General features: G+C 41.7%; 1 protein-coding gene across 1 annotated transcript; it reads right to left on the bottom strand.

Moving 5' to 3' along the window:
• Window positions 1-2,450: 2,450 nt before the first annotated feature.
• On the bottom strand, window positions 2,451-24,521 carry KCNK17 (potassium two pore domain channel subfamily K member 17). The gene is made up of 5 exons (XM_088524260.1): window positions 24,309-24,521; window positions 13,607-13,721; window positions 5,348-5,514; window positions 4,645-4,813; window positions 2,451-2,890 (listed from the first exon to the last, which is right to left on the bottom strand). Exons 1-5 carry the CDS (start codon window positions 24,519-24,521, stop codon window positions 2,595-2,597), a joined length of 960 nt encoding a protein of 319 aa, XP_088380386.1. The 3' UTR covers window positions 2,451-2,594.
• Window positions 24,522-24,718: the final 197 nt, after the last annotated feature.

Raw genomic sequence — 24,718 nt, forward strand, 5'->3', positions numbered from 1 at the left:
ACCAGCAAGTGATGGTATTCGTCCCACTGCTAGTTCATATTTACATAGGTGATCTAGTACACAGGCGTGCAACTTGATTGCAGCTCTGGAGTTACACGTGGCTTGCAAGCTGTTCAGATATGTGGCCGTTGGGCAGGAGTTAGAGGCAGGATTACGCTGGTGGTGAGCGGCTGGGTAATAAAACACCACAGCTGAGGAAGGAAGTGAATCAGCAAGGTTTGCTGGGGCAGATACTGCGTCACCTTGAGATATGGCTGCACGCTCAAGAGTGTGGCTGAACCCTGACATACGTTGGAAGTACTGAGATCTATGAAGAATTACTGTTTTTTCCTTTTTCAGGACTACTCCTGGAGTTCCTCTTCCTTTCCCCTCTCACAAGCCTATAGTGAGTTTTAATGCATGCAACTCTGCAAATCTGAGGAGTGTGTGTCCAAATGTCTGAGGCCTCTGAAAACCTCATCCACAAGCTAAATATTTAGGAATCATGAAGGAGCAGATGAGATCCATAAAAGAGACATTTAAATGGAAAAGAAGAAACTGTTCTTAGGGTAAGTTTTGTTATGGAACAACAGAGCTGGTAGAAAATAGAGCCTGTAACATTTTACGTTAATCCTGAGATAGATTTAGCAGAGTCATTCCTGTCCTTTGACAGCAGAGATTCTTACTATCTTTTGGGCATGTGTGTTCTATGATGCAGCTATATTTGGTGAGTTTTGAACCTGGAAGAAGGTACAAAGGATATGCATAAAAGGGTACCACCTTTTTATGGGTACCACCTTTTCTGCTGTGGAATTCTGATTCACTTACTTAGGATCAGAAAAAAAAAAAAAAAACACTTTGGTTTTGTTGTAGGCCAGTCCATCAGTAAAAACTTCATTGTGCATCCATCAGTGAAAATAAACATGAAAAGACATGGGAGAAACAGATAAGTTTTTGTTAAATGTTGTTAGAGAACAGCCCAGTGTTCAAAAAAAGTAAGCATATTTATTTTTCAGCATTTTCCCAACTGTAACTTGAGATTTCCAAAGGGAGATTTCCCCTTTCACTCCATTGAAACAATATTTGAGAGACTGCTTATTCCTATAGTAGGCAGAGGCTGATGTGCAGGCAGACACAGTTTGATGTGGTGGATTCCTTTCCTGCAGCTTCTCTGTAGTCAGTTCAACTACATACCAACACTCCAACTGGACTATTTGGAAATATCTTTTTCATGACACATGTTCCAGAACCTGCACTCCTGGACATTGTAAACATTTTACTCACTGCATTTCCAGCAATCCAGCAATCTGTATTTTTAATTAGTCAGCCTTGTACTCCAAAAGCCTGGCTTCTCTTTTCTCCAGTGTCCATGTGGAATATTGGTTTGATGCAGAAGCTGATGACTCTTCCAAATGCTTTGTTTTGGTTTACTGCTATGGTCGAGTTTTCAAAGTTAATGCTCTAGGTTGCAAGTAGCACAACGGGAACAGAAATGACCTTTTAAAACAGCACAATATATCAAAAGATTTCTGAGGCTTTATTGGAATTAAAAAAAAAAATAAGTTTCATGATTAACACATAACACAGTGGTGATGTGAACAGGTCTGTAATTCCACAGGTAAAAAAATAATGGTGCTTATATAAGACATTAACAATAACAAATAAACCACTTATATATGCCATCAACTCATTAGAATAGCATCTCTTGGGTTTTCCCATTGATCACAGTCAAAGATACTTCAGTCTGTTTCTAGATTAAAGTAGTCCATGCTAACATTGAGCCTGTGCCAATCCTGGAACCACTGGCATTTAAAACTGCCTCTAGCCCTTCTATTCCTTTTTTTTTAGCTTCCAAGAAGTTAAAAGAAAAGTTCTACCTAAATAAACTAGCACATTTAGCTGATAAGATTTGGTCTGCCTAATACTTTACAGAAGATGATCCTGCATAAATTCTGGAGTGGCCTACCTACCCTATTGGTCTCTTTTTTTTTATTGATTTTTTTTATTGATCTGGTGCAGAAATGTCCTTCACGAAATTGAATAATGCATCCCTGTAAGGCACGTATACAAGCTCAGCCTCATTGCGGTCTAGGAACTAGTAATCAGATAAGCAAAAGAATGTTATCACCTTTGGCAAGTACAAGTATATTGGTCATGGAGCACGTCTGCAGTGGCTGCCAGACCATTTTAAAATAGTGCTTAATTTTAACAGCAAGAAATATGTTTTTCTGTATTAGATGCCACATGGTATTCTAGTTGTGGCATTTGCAAAATGCCACACATGAAATAAGAGGCTCCAAGAATTTTCCATGCAAAGAAAAAGAGACTGGCCAGTATTGGGCATAGATGTCAAAGTGTACCTTATATACTGGAGTGGGAGGGTAGGTATTATTTCTGCAAATTGACTTTTAGTTAAGCATTCTGCTGATTAATTGTTGGTGGTGCCACAAAAGAAAGATTTTGTTATCATTGCTCAATTCAAAGTAGAAGCATTTCAGAGTCAATAAACAAGTTTTCATTTCCATGTGAACTTTAGGGCAGCTTCATTCACACATTTCTAGGCAGTATCCTCTGGTGGATTAACACCTTAGAGACATCAAAGGGATGTTTCTTCTCTAAAGTGCTTCTGCAGGAACTGTTTGCTTGTGCCATTCAGTCTGGTTCTTTTGTTTTGGGTCCTTGCCATTGCAGTTTTCCACACCATCAAGTCCCGTCATTGTTTTTTTGTTGCCATCCATTAAGTCTTCCACCAGCTTTTTGCTCTTCTTGTTGCACTGGCAGAAGTCACTGGAGCTTTCTAGTAAGTTGATGCAAAATTTGATAAGCAGTGCTAGCCAGGCCATCCCAAAGAGGATCCACAGAGAAACTACATTCTTGTACCAGCCTGGATAGGTGCGGTCTGGGTTCATCCCTACAAGAAAATCATGCAACTCATTTCTAGACTGGACCAAGAGTGACTCAAAGAGAGTCTTTACATGTAAAGCAAAGATTCAGTTCACAGAATCAGTCAGGGAAGTTCTTTGGTGAAGGAATAACTACTGGTCATGACTCATTAGTAACATATTACTAACAGAAAACATAAACCCATGGACTCATTACCGTCACCTTGCATGGTGAAAGTGGAGTTCAGACAAAGATTATAATTCAGATGGCATATAAATCACAGGGGAAGTAGAAATACAGGCTAACTATAGCACTTAGCAAAAGACCTAGAGGAAATATTACCTATATTAATGATTCCCATATAAAACATGAGTATGCTACCTCCTTAGCATATCAACAGATACTGTAAAACAAGTGTTTCAGTGTTTCACAGACAAGTCGGCAACACTAGGAATTGTAAAGATCACCCATAAAAAATTATATCTATGTAAAAGTGATTTTTACATGATCATGGATGTGACTACAATTGTACAGTTTTATCTGTACAGTTATCACTCAGCATGACAATACTGTTCGAGTAGGCAATAGTTGTTCCCGACAGGCAAAGAGGTAAACCAGTTTTATCCACTAGTGATGACAGTCACAAAACAGGGCTTTAACCTACACCCTGGCCCTGTTTAAAAGTAAAGACATAAACCAGAAATACAGGACTGCAAAGCCAAAATGGTCTGACATGCCATAGGTCAGTAACATGCATCCAGTTACTCCTATACTGGACCTCACTCATCTGTGGTGGTTACTGTACCTAATTTAGCTATAGTGATATGCCAAGTAACACCCAGGTGAAAGCACAACTAGAAATATGAGGTTATACTACAGAAGTGCCTCAAAATTAGCAAGAAATGATAAAAGTAAAGCTGCTACAGGATAGGGTCCAACAACATCTATAAAGTCAACCTAGGAAAATGTTGACGTGACTAGTTTTTGTTAAGCTCTGGCTCCCCAAGCCATTTACCCAAGGTAACTTGATTCAAGCTTGCTTAAGGGCATCTGCACAAGATATGGTCAGACCTTTGATGCATTATGAAAAAAGGATATCCATCCCTAAGTTTTCTAAGCATCCAACAAGCATTGTGAAAAAACGAAAATAAAGAGCTCATATCAAAGCCTTTCTATCTTTCAGAAATTCAAGCATGGATGTATTGATATAATCAATTTCTTTTTTTATTGAGAAAGTTTTTAACCAGAGGCGTGTTCTGTGTTTCGGTGAATGCATCAGGCAAGGGCCCAATCCCATTTCCTCTGGCAAAAGGTCTTGGCAACAAGATGTGCCTGATATCTGACAGTCTCCACAGAGGTGACTTAGGATGCAGTTAGTCACCTGCAGTTCTGACAGAGGAAATGATAACTAAGGGCAATGCAGAGTAGTCTCCACTTAAAACTAAATGCTGCTAGTGCCAAGTACTTCCAGCAAATGTGCAATGAAAGAATGGAGTGATTAAAAAAGCAGCGTTATGACCTGGTCTCACAGTCATTCAAGGAATACTCGGGTGCTGGAAAATTGCTCATTAACCTTGAAATAGCTGTTTTTTTCATTCCACATGTGATTTCACTATCTCAGAAATCATGCCTTCTTCAGCCTGTCAGATGCTGACCACAATGGATCTGTTATCCAGTTTGAGAATTGCTAGTGGTAGAAAACTGCCATGTTGGGAGCTTAATATGCCACACATTTGGCTTGAATATTTACTAGGTGAAAACAATGAAATTTGAGCTACTTACCAATCACATAATCTCCAAAACCTATAGTGGTTAGGGTAATGAAGGAATAATAAAAGCCTTCTTCATAACTCCATCCTTCTTTGGCAGAAAACAACACAGGAGGTAGCAGGAGGAACAGTAACAAGCCAATTAGCAGTGCACAGACCCTAATCAGGAGCGTAGCTTTTTTCTATTAGAACAGGAAAAAGATGACACTGTCACAAGAAAGGTGGAACAAAGAGTCGAGCTCAATTCCTGACTGAAGATGATGCTGGACTCCATAAAAACATGCAAACATTTGTGACATTCCACTGGAATAAATGGTATGGCTATTCCAGTAAGCACAAACTGGGCATCACTTTCTTGAGTTCTAAATGCATGCCATTTTAAAGGCTATGCCAAAATGCTCCGCATAAATCTCGTGTAATTTTAGCTATGATTGATGATAATCAGATATCCCAGGGCTGTGAATAGCTCTAAGGTGCTTCTGTTGCTGTAGGGGAAGCCATTAATCAGAGCAAGTTACATTAATTAACAAACAACCTTATCTGACACCTCAGAGGGTTGTCATAAGCTAAATTTATTCACTTCCAGTTATTCCTGAGTGTTATTCCATTTTTGGCCATCTAGTTAGGCAGTCTGTTCTTGTTAGTCGAAGCATCCCAAACACCAGATGTTTCTCTCCTGATCTTGTCGACAAGACTTATCTGGCCACACTGCTTACCTGCCAGTGAAACTTCTCCTCTAGGTGATGGGCACAGTGCTGAGCTCCTGACAGCATCAGCTGCCCGATTGAATTCAAGAGAACAAGGTTCAAGGGGATCCCAAAAACTGCAAAGAAGACGCAGAAGACTCGACCAGCTGCAGTGCTGGGGCTTAGGTTCCCATAGCCTAGAAGGAGAGGAATAAGGTGTTAAATCTAAAGCAGTTTATGCTTACCCTCCTTCCCTGGAGAGGTGGACCTCCATCTTCTACAAAAGAAAGAGAAGAAGGTCACTGCTCCAAAAGGACCTTTTTATAAATAACTATAACTTACACCCATTGTTTGTCATATCCTATTATAGGTTGGAAAATAACATTTATTTCCCTGCCAATTTTGTTTAGTTCCTTTTCCATTTACCAGTGAATTTCCTCTCCCCTACCCACTGTCCTGGCTGGGATTTGACGTAAATGCAAAACTTCCGTTTGTTTCACTTTTTGTAAGTATTATTGGCATAAGGTTTGGCTGGTAAATGATCCCGTGTGGCAATCAGAAGGTCTCTGAATCATAAAAAAAGGGTTTCAATAACAATAAACTGTTTCTATCTTTGTCCCACAGGACTAGTGCATTTACCACCGCCTCTTGCTTACACTCTTCTTTGTGTTGCAGGTACCAACTACTCCTTATTCTCAAAATGCCAGATTGATTACCGTAAGCTAATAAGCTGACAGCAACTGTATGTAACTGGGGTAAAATGCTTCAATTTCAGACCTGATGAAAAACTTGTTTATCATTTTTTTTCTAATTGTATCAGTTGGTCTAATAAAACGTACTGCTCTGCAAACATAGGTTAGTTGTATCTTTAGAGCATCACAGCTTCAGCAACACTGCTGCAATATTTGCCTTTAGTCCCTATATTCGTCTTCATAAAATATCCTGTAAATTAATAGACGTGCGCTTCAGTATTTTCATGTAGCTTATGCCATGAGGAAAGCCAGGTCTAACTTTGGTTTATTTCAGACAACACTTTTTTAAGAGGAGGAAGATTAGCACTGTTAAGCACTTCAGCAGTGACTTAGCCGCTTGCAGCCCTGTACCCTTGACTAGCTTTCCAAATCAGTTTCCTTTAGTGCAGGATTTGTGTGTGTCCACCTACGAAACTGATATAAGCTGGCAAAACACTTCTTTTCTCCATGAAGAGTGCTAACCCTCTGGAGCAACACGCAGCTGCATGCTGGAAATGCTCCTGCCACGGGTGCATCATTCCCGTCCTTGAAGGCAACGCAGCCCCGAGGCACCTCGAGAGGCAGAGCCCCAAGGGCCAGGCTCTGAGAAGGTCGGCATGAGCACCACAGCTGGCAAAGCAGGACCCCGCTCCTTAACTAATGCTCATCCCATGGAGCTGCTGGAAGTCACTGACCAGTGATACAATAAGCTCTGCAGCTATAAACTGGGGATTTCTGCACATTCTGCACCAGGTTTCATGCTGACAAAATCTCTCACTGTGAACAACTCCACAAATACACCTATATACCTCTTCACCTACACAAGTACACTAATCAACTAAAGGTTTGGCAACAAATTTTCTTCTAGCATGTATGTAAGCTGCCTTTTCCTCTCCTCTCTATTCCTACAGATTAAAAATTTTAGTGTCTGGAGGGCTTCCCTCCAATAATTTCAGGTTTAAATGCTGTGCATACTTTTAATGCATACAGTAATACGTAACCTATTTTCAAGGCAATGGCTCCAAAATCCTGGCCTGGGAAAGGGGCAGAGTGCCCCTGGGAAAGAATGGGATGCTGCTATATAACTAAAGATTGTTTTGAAATACATTAAAACAAATAGTCTAAATCAAGGTCGTCCAATGCCATATGCTTCACTTTTGAGCTACTCTGTGATCTTCATACATTTTTCCCCTGCATGTAATTGCTGACAGCAAGTTCTATTAATTTTGACCATTTCTCGACTAAAAGGAGATATAAATGAGAGACATACAGGCAAGTAAATCTGGCAGATGATCTGGCAGATGAATTTGATGGATATCTGCCTGATATGGTCTGTGTCACACTTCAGCAGATTCACTCCGTTCTCTGTAACGGTGTTTTGAAGATTGGGCTGGACCAGTGGACAGAGCTAGGAGGCATTTAGTGTAAGGCTGAAGGCTGAATGTGAGTCCCGTTGAGCTGGCAGAGGACATTTAGAGCCAGCCATCCATGAGGGTTTTTTTTGTCTTTCCCTTCTATATAAAGCTAACATAGGCTGTGTGTTGGCTTAGGCAGCTCTTCTGTCACCACAGCTTCCTACACTATCCAGCCTCTGGAGAGGATACTCAGAGAGAGAGAAGAAAGGTCCACTATCTCAGGTCATGCACAGGGTAAAGTACAGTCACCTTTGGGATCAGGGGACCTCACCTAGTGCTGACCAGGTAGCATCTAAGGTCCTTAGAAGGATAAGCTCTACACTTCATTTAAATTAGGGTAGCAAATTCATTGCCTGAATGTTGTAAGAAGGTCCACTGTGTGTGGTGGTCAGCATGCTGAAGACATATCTGCCTTCATTGATCTTGCTCCCTTTTCCCTTGGGAAAGGATAATTTCCTGAAGACTTGCTGAGCAGCTGCTAAGGATATGCAGAAAAGCCATGTCCCAAAAACTTCTCATATGGCATACTGGATCAAATGGCACAGCAGATCTTAGCTTGTGCAAAACTGTCTAACCTCTGACTGGTAACTCAGCCTTGCCTTTGCACTAGACAAATAGATACCAGTATAACCTTATCACTCTGTTTCCCTGTTGTAAACCTCAAGCAAGAATGGACAAATGGGACTTACCCCGTCCAATGAAAGGAACTAGTGTGACACGTTATACCATCGCTGGCTATATTAAAAGATTGGACCAACTCCAAACAAAACAAGCTGCACTCTAAGCTGTGTCCCCACACAAACCTGCTACTGGGATCTCACTTGGTGTTTGTCTGTAAAGGGACATTCATCTCATGAAAACTATGTGGAGGTCTAAGTAGCTGGATTAAATTCCTCTATAGCTGTTTGCATTCTGAATAATAATAAAAAAAGTCCAGCATAGCTTAATCTTCCTTAGAGGAAGTAAAGTAAGAGCATTTGTATTTCTAAATGACCATACTCATGTTCTTTAACTCATATGCCCCAGCTACACAGCTTAGGCAAATTCGGTTTAGTTTTCCAGAATGTCCATTAGATTTCGGTACATAAAGGATTAATGAGCTCTGCGGACTTTCCAAGAAGAGAAGACCAATGTTTGGTAAATGGAGTATTAATAAAAGGTCTCTTCATTCGCAAGACGTTATCCCACTCACAGTGCCCCCAGCTCAGCCGTGGCAACTGCTGCTTCCTGCTGCTGACAATGGGAGATATGTTTGGCTCCAATTCTCACTGCCTAGTCGTAAAAGGCTTATTTTAAGCAAAGAGCACTTTGGATGAAAAAAAATGCTGTTCTGGTCAGCTGAAAAACAGCTAGAAAATCACCAAATAATTTCAGCAGGGGAGAAAAACAAAGTTAGATTTTCACACACACTCAAAAAAACAAAACAAAACAAAAAAAAGGATGGAGGAAAAGTCCCTTCTTAACCCAGTCTCTTTATCAGTGCTTTGAGCATTTGCACGCAGTCTTGGGGAGATTTGGGGTTAATTCCTTCTCCTACCTGAGTGGATACAAACCAACAGTTCCCATAGGAATGACCTAATCGCAAAGTTACAGGATGTTCTTGTGTAGGAGTAGGGAAGGGTTCTCAGCCTCGCCTGTTGACAATATTTTGCTCTGGACGCTCAAGCACTCACTGAAGCCTGGGAGCTGGGTGTCTCGCCTCCTGCATGTGTGCTTGAACCATGGAGCCACTGGGCATTCAAGTGTGGGGTGCTGGCACTGGAATTACTGTACTTGGTGTTATGCATTTCAATACTCGAAGAAAGGCTCTCCGCTTGGCAGCTGGGGCAGTCTCCAGGGAGCCACAGTCCCATTCTCCCAGGCACAGGTGGAAATTGGACACTGCTCTCCTACATCCCGAGGGAGTGTTCAAACCATAGCGCTCCTGGCAAGAAGCACGCTGCTGCCTCCTTGTCTAACACTTTTCAGAAGATCTAACTTTTTATTTCCCTTGTATTTCTTAGAAGTAATCTCTGAGTGCTTTAAACTATGCTAAATAAAAGCTCTTGTTTGTGATGAATTTAAATGTTGCATTGAGGGAACAAAAAAACAACAAAAAAACTAAACTCAGTTTAGAGGGAGAAGATTTCTTATTATAATTTGGCAGCCAATGTGGAAAAAAAAAGATATTGACTACTCATATAGTCCTAAGGTGTCCTTGTTTGGTTCCTGAAAAAAGAGCCCAGCTTAGCTGGGGTATCGCCTTGAAAAAACCATAAGAAACCTGGTTTGACCTCATAACTGCTACTGCTTCAAGCAAGAATCTGGACTTGAGACCTTCTGAGGTTCCTCCTAACTTGAATTATTCTATATCCTTGCAACCAGTCAGGTTTCCAAAGGCAATTAGGCACCACCCATACTCAAGGGAACACGGGCGAGACTGCAGTTCCTGTCCTCTCTTATCCCTCTGAAGAGACACTTTGCTGCGCCAAAGAAACCACTGTGCTCGCAGGTGCGATCCACCCAGCAGCAGCAGAGACACAAAGAAGGCTCAGCAGTCCCGGTGCTTTCAGTGGCTCGTAAGCTTTATTAATAGAATCATCCCCAAAAATTACGAGAATGGATTTTTAAATGTAGCCGTGGCAGGACCTCAGGAACCACATCTCATAGGGGGAGCCTTGATTGGACCCTGGCAGGCTGAAAGTGAAAGAAAGTGGAGGGTAGTAAAAGACATGCGGAGTGGATAGCATAGATGAGGTGAGTATTGTCTTCTTATCCTCTGGATCTATTTGCATTGTCAGTATACTGCAGAGTGGGCTTAGTCCCAACAGGTTGAGGTTTTTATGGTGAGATGGTTTGCTTGCTTTTACTGTTTCTATTTTACGTTTTGAAAAGACGCTTAAAAATCATACAAATGAGTACTTAGCTTTGCTACCAGAAAACAGGAAGGCAGTGCTTGATGAAGACATCCACCCACTAGAACAAAAGAAGCTGCAAGGGGACATTACTCCTCCTTTTGCTCTTAGAAGGCTAGAGCAGACGATCTCAGTTTCATCTCACATCCCTTCCCTGTCTTCTTGTCTGACAGGAGGTGATCACCTTTGATCTCCTTTGATCACCCTATCTCACACTTTAATCTTCTGTCCCACTTCTAACTTGTTTTGACCTCTGCCCTGCTAGCCTAAACTAACTAGGCGGAGAGTACACAGAGAGAGGACAGACTTTATGTCAGCAGAGAATAAAGATGTTTGAGGGATAAAGCTGATAGCATTTTAGATTTTTTTTTCTGAACTCATTTAGTACTAGAGCTCTAAAGGAACTCTAAAGATCTTCATGACATTAAGGAAGGAGAGTACTTCTGCAGAAGAATTTGCAGACAGTGATGTAAAAACAGCAATGAAGAAAGCACAGAAACACGTAAGTGGGAAAAAGGAACTCACGGAAGGCTAGGAGTGCAGCTCAAAAGTACAAGCACAGTTCCACTCAGTTTATGTGATCAGATGAAAACTATGTGGACTCCAGGGCATTTCTTTAAACAGCAGCTTTGGGTTCATATACACCTTCTGTTCTTTGAGCCTTTCAGCTTAGGGTACCAACTTTTTCTAGCCTGCAGATTAGAACCTCCTTTTTTTTTTTAAAGTTTGCATGCATTTTTTAATCACTAAGTCTCTGGAAATAGAGGAAGCTCTGATTTAAAGGGAAGAAGGGGACAGCATATAAGAGGCTGCATCATAACATCATAAGACAAGAGAACACATAGTTTGTCATCAGGCATTAATAAGGAAAGAAGCAAGTGTCCCGTCCCCTGTCCTTTGTTGTTATCCCAATGAGATGAAGTTCTGGTGAGGACTTGGAGATCCAGCACACCAAGCCTTTTGAAGGGGGATAAAGCTGTTCGAGCAGAAACAAGCTGACTCAAAAGAGCATCTCAAAAGAAAGGGATGGAGATAATGGCTTGGGAAGTGCTATTTGAGCGGGCTAGAAGTAAATAGCTGATTCAAAAGCCACAAAGACATCTTCACATCAGAGGCCAGCCCGGCATGGGCAATAGCATTAATAGAAGAGAAAAAGCACTGAAGAGACAAACAACAAAAGAGGGGACTTGAAGCAGCCTCCCCAAAAGGAGGACAGATCCTCTGGTTTCTCCATTATAATCTCCATTTTGTCCCCCTGAATTCCTGAGAATCTCTCTTCTCTGTTTTAACTCCATTTTAAATTCTTCCTTGCCATGTAAGGCTTGTAAACTTCACCACACCCTTCTCAAAAAACTTCTCATCTGTGTCATTTCCCCCATGGCCATGTCTTGCACATGGAGCTTTCTACTATGAATCACTGCTCTGAGCTTCACCGAGTTCTTTGGAAAGGACCTTGTCCCTTTGCTTACAGTAAAATCATCATTATTCTTAGCCATGCAGTGATGATGTCTGGGCCGGAGAGGTTGTAATATCCACTATCTCAATAACTTGCATTAACAGTGACGATGGTTTATTCAGACCCAAGGTGAGCCTCTGTGAGGCCATTCAAATATGAAACACAGGCAGAGTGTTAATAACCAAAACTCCATAATTAACAACTTAATTTGGAACGGTAAAATCAAGGGCCAGATTGTTCAAAGTTGGAAGAGTAAGATCAAGGGCCAGATTGTTCAAAGTTTTATTTGCACAGGTGACTTGCAAAGCATTCACAACTTCAACACTTCAAAAATCATGAACAAGGCCCCTAGAATTACTCTCAGCTATAAAATAATGAAATAGAAATATTTGCTTCTTTTTATTTGCTTCCTAGTATCAGCCTTCTTTTTTTTCCCCACAGCCATCAGGCAAGAAGTTTACTAAGAATGGAAGAACGAAAGAATGAAAGACAGAAAGAAAGACAGAAAGACGGACAGGAAAAGAGGAAGGAAGGAAGGAAGGAAGGAAGGAAGGAAGGAAGGAAGGAAGGAAGGAAGGAAGGAAGGAAGAAAAGGAAGGAAAGGAAGGAAAGGAAGGAAAGGAAGGAAAGGAAGGAAAGGAAGGAAAGGAAGGAAAGGAAGGAAAGGAAGGAAAGGAAGGAAATTAGCTAGCTCAGGTAGCACAGTCAGAAATTTTTACTCTTGACATGTAGTCTGACACAACTAAAAAAGCTCTTGTATTTTAAGGTGGTAAATGTGATCCTCCTGAATGTTATTAACTTAAATTGGTAAAAGGGAGCCCATCTGAGAGTTCAGAAGCCGCAGCACAGAGGCGAGCACAGCAGCCACCGCCTCAGCTGAAGGCTGGAGCGAGCGCCCTGGCTTGGCGCTGGGCAGCCGGGTGTCCTCACGGCCCTGTCTAGCGGGGCTCCACTGCCATCGTCTGGTCCAAGCTGAACCTGGCAGCACCACACACATCGCTCCCCAACGAAAGGAAAGTGCGTGGAAAAGACAGCAAGGCAGAAAGAGGTGCTGAATCACAGGAATATCACTTTTTAAAGGCAAAAGAACTCTTTATTACACCTCTTGTTTTTTTGATACTCAGTGACCATCTGTCCACATGCCCTCCAACTATGGTTGTTGAAATATGAGGCCATGCTGTAAGAAAAAGATGTTAGGCTAAATAATCTCCCAGACCAAAAGATTTGGGAGATGAGGGACATGGAATGACAATTATTAATAGTATCCACCATAACTAACACTATTCCTGAATCTTTTTTTTTTTCCTATTTACACTCTTCATTCACTGCTTTTCATTAGACACTTTAAGAAACCTGACTCAACTGAACTGTTTAATTTATCCAGATATTGGACCTTCACCCTAACAAGTTTCCAGGTTCTCATCCAATATAAGCAACATTCAATACACAATTCGTCTTAAATTTGAAAGAAAGAACTGGATTTGGAAAAGATACAGAAAACTACAGAGTACTGTGGTAGCATGAAGGGGTACTACAGCAGGCTCTGCAAGCTGTGTAAATGCTAGTGGGGATATGTACCGAGCTGCATACATATCTATCTCTACCTCCAATTATTTGCAATCATTCTGTACTAGTACTGACAAATTACTGTTAATTCCTAGAGCTACCTTCTTGTCTGCCTATCTGTGGCACAGAATAGAGAACCTAACTAAAGCTTCATAGGACCGGTCTAATCATACAGGTCCTCATTTCTGCTCCTGTGAGGCCACCTATGAGCAGCAGGGCATTCTTACCAATGGTTGTTATTGTGGAGATGGAGAAGAAAAAAGATCCACTGAAGTCCCACCTGCCCAGACTAGTGGAGTTTCCCTGGAGTGTTATGCCACTCTTGTAGGCTTGGATGATGTCCTGCAAAGAGACAATAATGTGAGATCCAAAAAACACCTTACAGCAAGTTTGCATAATTGCTGTTCCCAGTGCTGGCTGGTAACATCTTAAATCCATCACTGCTGAGACACATAAGCAGGTACCCAGTAACAATATCCTTTGTCCCTCCTCTTATCATAAGGTTTCTGATAAAACTTTTGACATGGATAATAAAATAAATCACTTTCAGGTCAGATTTGCATCCGTTGGAGGCTTCACATCACAAAGCAAACCAGCAATTGAAGTCTCAAGAAAAAGGAAGATGTGTCCTATTTTCCTGATGAAAAAATGCAGTGAGTGATTTATAGTGTACAGGGCTGGGAATTAATCAAGGTCTCCAGAGTTCCACTCAGCACTTTAACCACAAAGGCCATGATTTCTTTTCTCCAGACTTTTTACGCTAAGAGAAAAGAGCAGCTCCAAGATCAACACATATTTTTCCAAGTAAAGAAAAACTGATAGCTGCAATCTCAGGAATACACTCTCCATTTACTCATAAATCAGGGCAATTTGAAGTCACATTATAATCTATTAAACTCTGACAACACGGTATTTCCTTCACAAGACAGGGGAGAGACCTGGTTGTGAAGCAGGCTGAGTACCAAGTGCTATCTTAACCTGACACTTCATTCTGTGAATTGTTGCCTTGAGTGCGGCAACTCAAAGCAAGGATTCCTATTTGGCATAAGTGATGTTGGAAGAATCCCGCTCCAGAAAAAATAAATGAGAAAGGTTATATGAAGAAGGTTATATGAGCAGGATTTGTTTGGAAGTTTATACATAATTTTCCTTCTCTTCTTCCATATGAGCACTGGGGCTTGTCAGGCCACATGGGACTTTTAATACTGCTTGATCTCTGATACTGCTCAGATTTAAGAAGTGCAGCTTAATAAGTCCTGCAGACAATGCCATGGGCATCAAAAAATATATATGTTGGCTTTCAAACTAAACCATAGAGCAAGGGGGAGACTGGAAGCCCATACAAATGATAAATGTGCATTTTTTCCTTGAAACTAGTGATAAAATTTGAAAAGAAAAAGTGTGACAGACTCTCAAACTTTTTGTAGTATGTGACCTCCGCAGTTCTAAGTAATTAATTAGCCTTAAAGACATATCCATTTGCTGGAAGGCCAGTAGTCCAGCTCTCAGGTGTAGTTATTACCAATTTGAATAGTTAGACTAAAAAAAAACCCTACAAATTTGGCAGGAGTTTGTTTTCAGGATTTTAAGGGTTTTTTTTTTGTTGTTGTTTGTTTGTTTTCTGCTATTTCTTTTTTATGCTCTTGGATATTCTGTTGGGCCTAGCTCAGCAGTTGACAACTTTACATATGATATCATGTCTTTAAAGGCAGAAGCACTTAGCAGCCAGAAAGGACTGCAACCAGTGGTGGCTGAATTGACCCAAAGAAATAGGAAGTTTTTCACACACAAAAGAAAGGGGAACTGGGCAGCGTGGGTGGGACATCATGTAAGCTGCAAGCAGCAGGAACCAAATCATTAAATGTTTAATTTCACATCATCTCATCACTTCAGTTCTGCATGATTTAACAGGACTACGAGACAAAGCAGCTGCAAACGCCCATGCTAATTTTGCAGCGGTTTGTGACAGTGCAATGTGTCAGAGTCATCGTCTGGACTGTCCCCGAGGGGGCTGCTCCTGCCAGGAAATACAGTGCCTGCCTTCAGAGTTTGCAGACAGGCTAAAACACTTGCACAGCATGGCACGATGATCCTCCACGCATCTCCATGCGAAGGCAACGCGGAGCTATAAGCCACAGAAAAGCGCAAGCAATGAGCCTGAAGCATGCCAGCTGTTCTCTGTTCCTGAGGATTTAAGATTTATGGGAGGTTTTCAAGAGCCTTCAGCAGTAAGCCCCTGGCTAAGCATTTCCTTGCTAAATCTTGTTATCAGATACCTAGATAGCATGACGAAATGACGAACCATTAAAACCCTTGTGCCTGTTACAGCCCGATATGGGAATCACTGAATACTGAGGCAAATCCAAACCCTTTGAATAAATAAACAGTCCTGGAAGAAACATCAAGTTTACTATTATTAGAAGAAACAGCTACTGATTTTATTCCTAAAATGAAGGATTTTTGGAGGGTGGAGCTGAGATTACAGGTTTATTTATTTAGTTTTAACTAAGACTGTTTTATTAAAATACCCCAAATCAACCTTTCAAGCACAGGCAAAATGAGAATAGAAAGTTAATGATGAATTCTTCTGGAACCTGATTTCCTAGGTATGTGCCAGAATAGCCAGCTTCATGAACACAAACCCATGTATAGCTTTTAAGACACAGAAATTACTTCTGGCACTGGAATCATTGGACTGTTGGAGACTGACAGCATATTCACAGAAGTTACACTGTATATTTGCCTGTATTTAGTAGGTTTCCCTAGGCATCTGCTTTTTGCTTGTTCACCCTTTTATTAAAAAAAAAAGTTTATCATTTCTGCTTTACTGAAAGCACAGGAGAAACCTAGCTATACATACTCAGGTAGAACAACTGAGTTGTCTATGCTTTACCCATTGAAGAGGCATCAGTTTGTTTCTGCTGCTGATTTTCAAGAAACATGAAGAGAATTTACTATTATCTCTTGGCCATGGATTAAAAATTTGCTTTGCAAAATGCAGTGAGAGACACTGACTCACATGCTTTGGATCACATATGTTTTGCTCCCTTAGAATGTCTTCTTGCAAACCAAAAGCATTTTTTATTTTGTTTTACATTGACTTTAGGGAAAAAATCATAAGGATTTTCCCATTTCCCAGGATTCATTAGTCATTTATAAGGTATCTTCCGCAAAATCTGAAGAATCAGAGGTACCTAGTAGAGGTGGTGACTCAAATTCAGTCTGATCTAAGACAGGTATCAATACCCTTGGCTGTTCAAAGACAATGACTCTTGAAATTGCTGTGGTTGAGCTTGACATTTGGGGAACTTGAAAGGTCACTTGTGTGCCTCAAGAAGTTCAGGAAGGAAGCCTAGTATTTGGTTAAAAATTTTCAGAAAGAAAGAGAACTTGGTTCTGCTTGGTTTCCACTGACAGACAAGCTACGCAACATAAGAAAGTGGTTCAACTTCTCTGCACTTATTTTTTCTTCTGAAATGATTATAGCAAATTACAGTTCAGAGGAACCGTTGGAAAGTCTTTTGTTATCAATGTTCGCAAGCATCATTTAATCCTCAGACGTTTCTATAGCAACTATTGCAATTACTATAGGATTTATACATTGGGATCTATTAGATTCTTAGGCACTTACGCCTCAGTGAAACTTAATTTAGAAGTTCCCACTCTTTCTCATCAACTAGGTTGTTCTGTTTTGTGATGGTATCACGCAAAGCCTACTTGCATTGTCAAATATCATCATAGATAATTAAGAAAACCAGCATGGCTTCCACTCAAAGTAGTCTATTTAAATGCAGACATCTGTCCTGTTACCTTTGTGATAAAACACACCTCCAATTATATAAATTGGGCCTCCAACTGCATTTTGTTAACCCGTATATTTTGAAGCTTTCTAACTTGAGAACATCATGAATTGAGGCTTCCTGACACTTCTCTTTTAGATCCCAATTCCTGATCCTTTTATTTTAAATCTTTATTTGTCGGTCAGAAATCAAAGCCTAGTACATCATTTTGCAGAGAAATCTCTCCATTAAATCAAGTCCTTTAGTAACTCTGTGAGGATGTTGTGAATTTCTGATCACTCACTACCCAAGAACTCCCAGACTTTATTTCAGGATGGCAAAATCCCTTATTTTCTTGTCTTTCATTATCAATTAGCATTCCTAGCTTTTTCTTCATGAACGTCCAGACAAAACAATCTTCCTATTCCCTTATTTCAGTGACAAAAAGTTACTGCTTGAGGCTGCTGGCCTTTTAGTTCTTCACAGCCCTAGGGCTGTCCTTCCACAGATGATTGATTGGTGACAAGTGCACTCATATGCTAAAACTCTCAGTCTAAACAGCTTGCCTCAACAGATACAGTCATACTAGCAAAAAAGAAGCTACCCATTTGAATTACACACAAAAAAGCTCCTTTGTTCACATTGCGCAGGTGTCTGTTAGTAATGAGGTTGCTGGTTTTACCAGCACCCTCACTTATGTATTTTCAGAAACTTAATGTAGACTTGGCCTAATGAGTTCACTTCCTTCTTGACATTTTTGAATTGCATCTTCTTCTCCGGCAAAGCTAAGTTCCTTGTTTTCCATTCTGCTGTGCAGTCACTCTCTCCTTCAGTCATATGCCTTCAAAGTTTGTCTCATTTCCTGGGGTGCCATTTCAGAGCACATGGCACTCTCAGCTCAGTCACCTTCTATCTCCTAAAACCCTCCTATCACATAGGTGCCTCTTTTTCACCCTCTTGGGGCAGCAGCACAGCTCCTGGAACGGCCTTGTTTGCTGCATCCATATACTCGCTTCCGAAGGCAGAGTATAAGGATGCAACCCTTATATTTTCTTTTTTTTTTTATTTCCTCTATGGGTGTTTCAAAAAGAAATAAAGCAAAATCTCTCTCTTTTTTAAACTTGATCCAAAGTTCTTGGGCTAGCAGAGATTATTACTTCATCTACTCTGACCAACTTAACATCGACCAAAAATTTCACCCCTCACCTCTGCATTGAGTCATGAGCACATGTGACAAGGGCACAGGTTTCAGAGAAAAAAAATACTCAAAAATGAAGAATAAGGAGTGTGTACATATGCAAACTGAGATTCTATTTTCCCTGTAGTCTTTACCTCCTACAGAACACTACACCTCTCCTCCTTCTTTAATTTCTTCAACTTTATAGAAATGATTAATTGAACAGATTCTAGTGTATCTGTTCTCCATCATAAGCGTAAAACTTAAAATTACATAGAGGAAAGTGAAGCCACTGGACATCATGATCATGAAAGGCATCTTTGTCCCTTTCTGGACCATGCTCAGAACTTCTTTCGTATTTCTGGGCCAAAAGAGAAACAAGTCTTTTTTAGTGGAAGAAAGTATCATGGAAGGAATCATGAGAGTGACCCTTTTATAAACCATAACACCAGACACTGCTGATATCCTTTGCTTCTGAACTATGATATTGTGGCCAGAGTTCACAGTAAGGGACTGCAGTAGGAAATTTCATTCCCAAGTTTAGTTAAGTGCACACACTCATATGAAATTAACTGTTTCAGAGACCAAATAGTCTCCCGAAGATTGTTTGACTCGTTTCAGATACTTCTACACTTTCACAGTCTATTAGAGAGGCAAGGCACCAAATATATGGTTTGATTATAATATATCCAATATATCCAAGGCTCCAAACTACTGAATTGATTAGAAAATACATTTCACAGGACACCAACTTCAATCAGAAGAAAATAGCGACATTATCTTTGATTTCACATTGAGAGGACAACAGTCGATTAAATTCGAAGTAAACCAAAAGAAGGATTATGAATCACAACTTCCAGTAGTGAGCTCTGAAGACCTCCCCTCACCTGGAACAGAAACTTATCTGAATTATGACTAAAACAAAAGCAGATAAAAGATGTATTACAAATTCAGTAGAATCCAGCTGGTTTTAAATTCATATCACTTGAACTACCTGATCAGGATCTGTGTAAATAACTTTCTCATCAGCTTTCTCCCAACACCATTCTACATTAATACCTGAAAAACTGTAGTTAAATGAGTAAATATATCTGATATGGGTGCATCCTGTTCCATGAAATTAAAAAAAAAAAACACACTTCTCCTAATATCATTGGAACTAGTTCTTCTGAAATAAAACTCTACTGGTAAAAGCACTTTTACAGCTATGGCTGGACCAGCAATCAAGTTTTTGCTATTACAGAAAGTTTCTAGAACTCCTCCAGTCTTGCTCTTTAATATGAAAGGAGCAAGAGCTATAACAAAGCTTTCACACCAGGGAAGGCCCATGATTCATTGGCCATGGCTTTGATAAATTCAGATCACTTCTCAGACTACAACAAAACAAGGAACACAAGAACGGAGAACAGGAAACAAATATGGGGTCTGCTTCCCCCTGTTGCAAGGACCTGCCAATTTAATCTTCAGAATGGATCAGGGCACGTCAATGCATTTCATTGTCCTGTAAGAAGTTCTTTCTCTAGTAATAATTTTTGTTATAGTTACACCTAGAAGGGCTGCTCATGGAGTTTCCATGTAAAAGCAGCCCACATCTTCATATAATTGATAACAATTAACATCTCTTTTTAGAAGGAACCCCCAGATTTTGAATGATGCTACCATGATGTCTCAAACCTGCCTTGTGTTGGACAGGTTATTGAGGTAGTTAGTGGTTAATTCCAACTTGATACACTCATTCACTTGCTCCTTCCTACCAAGTCTGACCTGTTGTAATAGAGAAATCAGTAACATCAAATAACTTCTTCATTTAGACAGAAGCATATTAAGTATAGTAGGTTCTTTGGCTTTTTTCAGTCATTTATTTTAAATGCAGATACTAGATGCTACATAACTGACCAGAAGACCTAGCAGGTAATCAACTAACCAGAAGCAATGGTTCATTCACAGGTCTCTTCCTTGCCAATAACAGACTGCTAGTACCTTTGGTTGTATAGGCACAGATCCCTGCTTGAACAGCTGAACTTGGAAGTTATCACAAAGATATTACAGTTCCTGTGCTTCCTGCCAACCTTGAATGCAAGGTTGTCCTTAGTCTCAAATCTAAGGAAGTCGTTCTCAAAAACTGTATTTGAATCCAGATATGATCAGGATCTCCTTGATTATTGCTCACTGAAACAGGCTGCCCACAGAGGTTGTGGAGTCTACGTCTCTGGAGATCTTCAAGGCCCGCTTGGACGTAGCCCTGTGCCACGTGCTCTAGGTGACCCTGCGTGTGCAGGGGGGTTGGACTAATGACCTCTAGAGGTCCCTTCCAATCTCTGCCATTCTGTCAACTGCCTGTCCTGCATCAGAGTTTTGCATAGATTCTCTTTAACAGCTCTGTCAAAGACAAGCAGGATGACGCCAGCCCAGGATGTACACGGCATGTGGTCTTGGGAACACTCCTACACTTGTTCATTAACAGTTTGTGTCTCTCAGGACAGGTCTGGGGAAAAGTGAACTCGCTATAACTTACCCAAAGCAGTAGCACATCTCAGTAAGCAGGAAATTAAAGCAATTATTGGGGAATTGATCTTATTTCGCCTGTGACAAAGCAACACATATTTTAACTAAATTGGGTCCCACACAGATATCATTGCTCCTGAGTACTCAGCTAATAGCCAGTACTGATGCATAAAGCTCCTTATTATCAGCATCAGCCCTCTGAAACTCGCCCCTTAACAGCCATTCACTGCTGCCTCAGCTGGAGGCAAGATGACTTTAGTAAACGGTATGTGCAGGGCTGTATTTCCTGACGGTTGGTGCAGATTTCTGCTGGTCTGACCTCAGTGCAAGCCAAGGTGCTCAGAGTCTTCCAGTCATGTGGGATTTAGCTGCTCTTGTAATCACAGAGTTAAAATTTCCTGTGTATCTCTAGCTGTTGACTCTGGAGATAACAATATCTAGATCTGCCTGCAGGCTTTTCTTTATGGCCAGGCCTTTACAATTGGATTCTTTTCACTTTCCACTATGCCTTCAATCTTGACAAATCTAGACAAAAATGTATTTATTTTATTTAGCACAGCTTTGATTTTCTCCTTCCTGCTTTATGTAATTAATGTGAATCAAATAGCACTCTGCAGCTGCAATAACAGAGATTAGATAGAACAATGCAATAAATATAGGAAACAACTATATTAGGTATTAGTGAAATATTACATAAAAATAGAACAGGTTGTAGGGAAATGAAAGGAGGCTCAGAAAATGACAGTATGGTAACTGTCCAACACAGAAACTGCACTGAATATGGTCACATGGACACTCTTCTGATTAAAGAGATGGATGCTGAGCAAGTATCGTTACCCTACCCTGGTGTCTGTAATCACTGAACACACTTCAGAAAAAGGAAAGTTGGAGGACAGCTGAGCTATATATAAACTCTGTCCAGGCGGTAAGGCTAGAAGACCTACGCTGGGTAGCTCATCCAGGGCTTTCCTTCCCACATGCTAAGGGAGCTCCTCAGCGGTAGGAGATACATGAATACAGAGGGTGTCCGCTTTGCTTGTAGCCTCACAGCCTGGGCACCTCCAGAAGTGTTCTCAAATCTGGAATGCCTGGAAGCCATATGTTGAGTAGTTTTTTCCCTCCAACTGGGTCCAGCTACTGTTCTCCATGATCCTGAGGGTCCATAGCCTGAAACCTGCCTTGTCATTGTACCTGTTCTATCTTCTGTGAGCCAGATAGTTCCCACTTTCTGTGCTGCCCAATGGCTCTCAAGGAACTGTTTGCTCTTGATCTTATTCCTGCGAGTAAGTGGTCATGTCGCAAGCTTTGCTTAATAGCCCAGAAAAATGGCCTAGGGCCTGTTAGATAAGCCAACAAAACCAAACTTAGGTCTTCCCCAAGCAGATGTCCCTGGTTGTATAATACAGAGATTTGATGCTGAAGTTCCCCTGTCTCCTCTGTGCTTCTTCTAAGTGTAAGTAATGAAATCTAAGAAACATGCAAACCAGTTCCATCCACACATATTTTCACAAGCATGCATGCATTTTTTAGAAAATGTGCAAAATGTATTTAGAAAAGTCATGCTACAGAAAAAACAGGCAGTCACTCAAGATGGAGGAACAGCTACAGAAACAGAGACCCACCAGTACAGGTGTCACAGCCAGCTCTAGTACTCCTCTGCCTTTCAGTTTCTATTGTCTGCTATTTCCAGCTCCTTCTTTCTTTTCTTTTGCCATCTAAAAAATTTATTTCTTGGCCAAAATAGACCTAAGCCATACAAATCACTGAGCAAGAACTCCCTGGTGTAGCTCCCATTGCATGGTTTTCTTTCCTGTGCCTTTTCTTTTCTTTCCTGCCCATCATCACACCATACTCTGCTGCTGACTCTTCAAAGCAGTTCTCTGTTGCTCTCAGTCTCTGCAAGGGCTGTAACAAGGAGCTCCAGTCTTGTCTGGTTACCAGGAGCTACGCGATAAACAGGTTATAAAGTGATGTTTGTACATTGCTAAGCAAACGGAGATCTTCTTCTATATTGGTCCTTCCGTACTTTAAAATAAACACAGGGCTTAGAATTATCTCAGAAGAAGAAAAGCTCTGTATATAAGAAAACAATGAAGAATTGCCAGTAACGTCAAATCAATTAAAATTCACTCACTGCCTTATGTTTCAGACACTCTTTGTAGCTCTTTCCTAATTAACAAATAACATATATAACAAAGAAATAGACTTTTATCTAACACATAGACTGGCTACCTGAAGAGGATCAGTGATGACATCTCCTGAAAAAATGCTGTGCTAAGCAGCTGACTATACAGGAAAACCTCCCTTTTTTCTGATCATATATACAACATTCAAGCAATGCCACAAAGCAAGTTAGAAAAGAGTGTAGGAAAGAAATGAACCTCTGGATTTTATGTTTAAGATTAGTTTCTTGCTGTGAAAGTTATTAAAAATAAACAAAGCCAGTCAGAACACCACTGAAACTGTGGTTTCACAAAGCATGAAGCCATTCACAGACACGCTATAAAAACGAAACAAAACGTCTTTTAGCTTCCTCATCTAGGACTTGTGCAGGTCACAGGTACTCACAAAACATGATACCAGTAGTCACAAAACATGATACCAGTATCTATGTGGTCTAAAAGGATTTAGGAAGCTGTCCTCTTCTCTTAAATATGAGGCATTATTAACAGAGGGCACCCAGAAGTAAAGTAAATCATCAGAAAGACATAAGAAAAATCTTTGTATCGACTTATTTGGGACTATGTTATCTTACAGGTCCTTCACTTCTGTAGCCTCATTTCGCTCATTGCCAAGTGAATCCTTCTAACCTCGGGGCATGACCTCTCTGTGCAATGAACCCGTGTTGAACAAAACTCAACTCAAGAGCTACCTTTACTAAATGCCAAAGTCATCTGCCCTGCTTTACTTCTCACTTCACTCGGATTAGTTTTTTAAGAACACTTTTTACACCCCATAGCACGCAGCATGATGAATAGTCTTCCAGGACTGAGGTCTGTACTGTTATCTTCACTGCGCTCCTGGCTGGTCCTGGGAACTTGTGACCCAGCTCGGGAAGGGATGAGGGCTGGGAGGCTCCTCCGTGTGGGTCTGTCAGGGCCATACAGAAACTCCTAACAAGATTCCCTACTTGATGACAAGGGCTTCTGAAGGAAGGAAGGAAAGAAGAAAAGAAGAGTTGACATCACTAACATCAAAACCCCTAAACTTACCGCGACGATTCCTTTCCGTTAAGCACCAGAATTTACCACCTGTGAGACACCTCGGGCTATAAATCATTATTAATAAGCTCAACAGCCGAACAAAACTACCTGCAGCGACGCCTGGGAAGGCGGCCCCGCGGGGCAGATGCTGCCAGCCCCCGTCCCTTCCGCGGGGCCGCTGCGGTGCACGGGGCGCTGCTCCCGCCGCGCGGGCCGTGCCGTGCCGTGCCGAGACGAGACGAGGCCGCCGGCGGGCCGGGCTCACCTGGACGAGCCGCTGCAGCGGCGGCCCGCGCAGGCACGTGTAGTTGGCCAGCAGCTCCCAGCGCTGCTGCAGCAGCCGCTGCGCCGCGCGCCGCTCGGCCGGGCCCTCCAGCGCGCGCAGCACCCCCGCGCCCAGGCCCACGTAGCCCAGGTAGGCCAGGAGCAGCGCGGGCATCCGCCAGCAGCGCCAGCGCCGCCGCCGCCCCGCCGACATCGCCCGGCCCGGCCCGGTCCGGCCCGGCCCGGCCTGCCCGCCCGCCTGCGGCGCTCAAGAAGGAGCCGGGGCCGGGACGGGGGCGGGCGCGGGGCCGCCCGCGGCGAGAGGCGGCGCCGGGACGGGCCTCGCCGCCTCCCCCGGGCCCGGCGGCGGCTCCGCGGGCGGCCCGGGCGCTCTGAGCACGGGCTGCTGGC

This window comes from Tinamus guttatus, unplaced genomic scaffold, assembly GCF_059628265.1.
Source record: "Tinamus guttatus ecotype Peru unplaced genomic scaffold, ASM5962826v1 Tinamus_guttatus_pri_ptg000208l, whole genome shotgun sequence".
Taxonomy (NCBI): Eukaryota; Metazoa; Chordata; class Aves; order Tinamiformes; family Tinamidae; genus Tinamus; species Tinamus guttatus.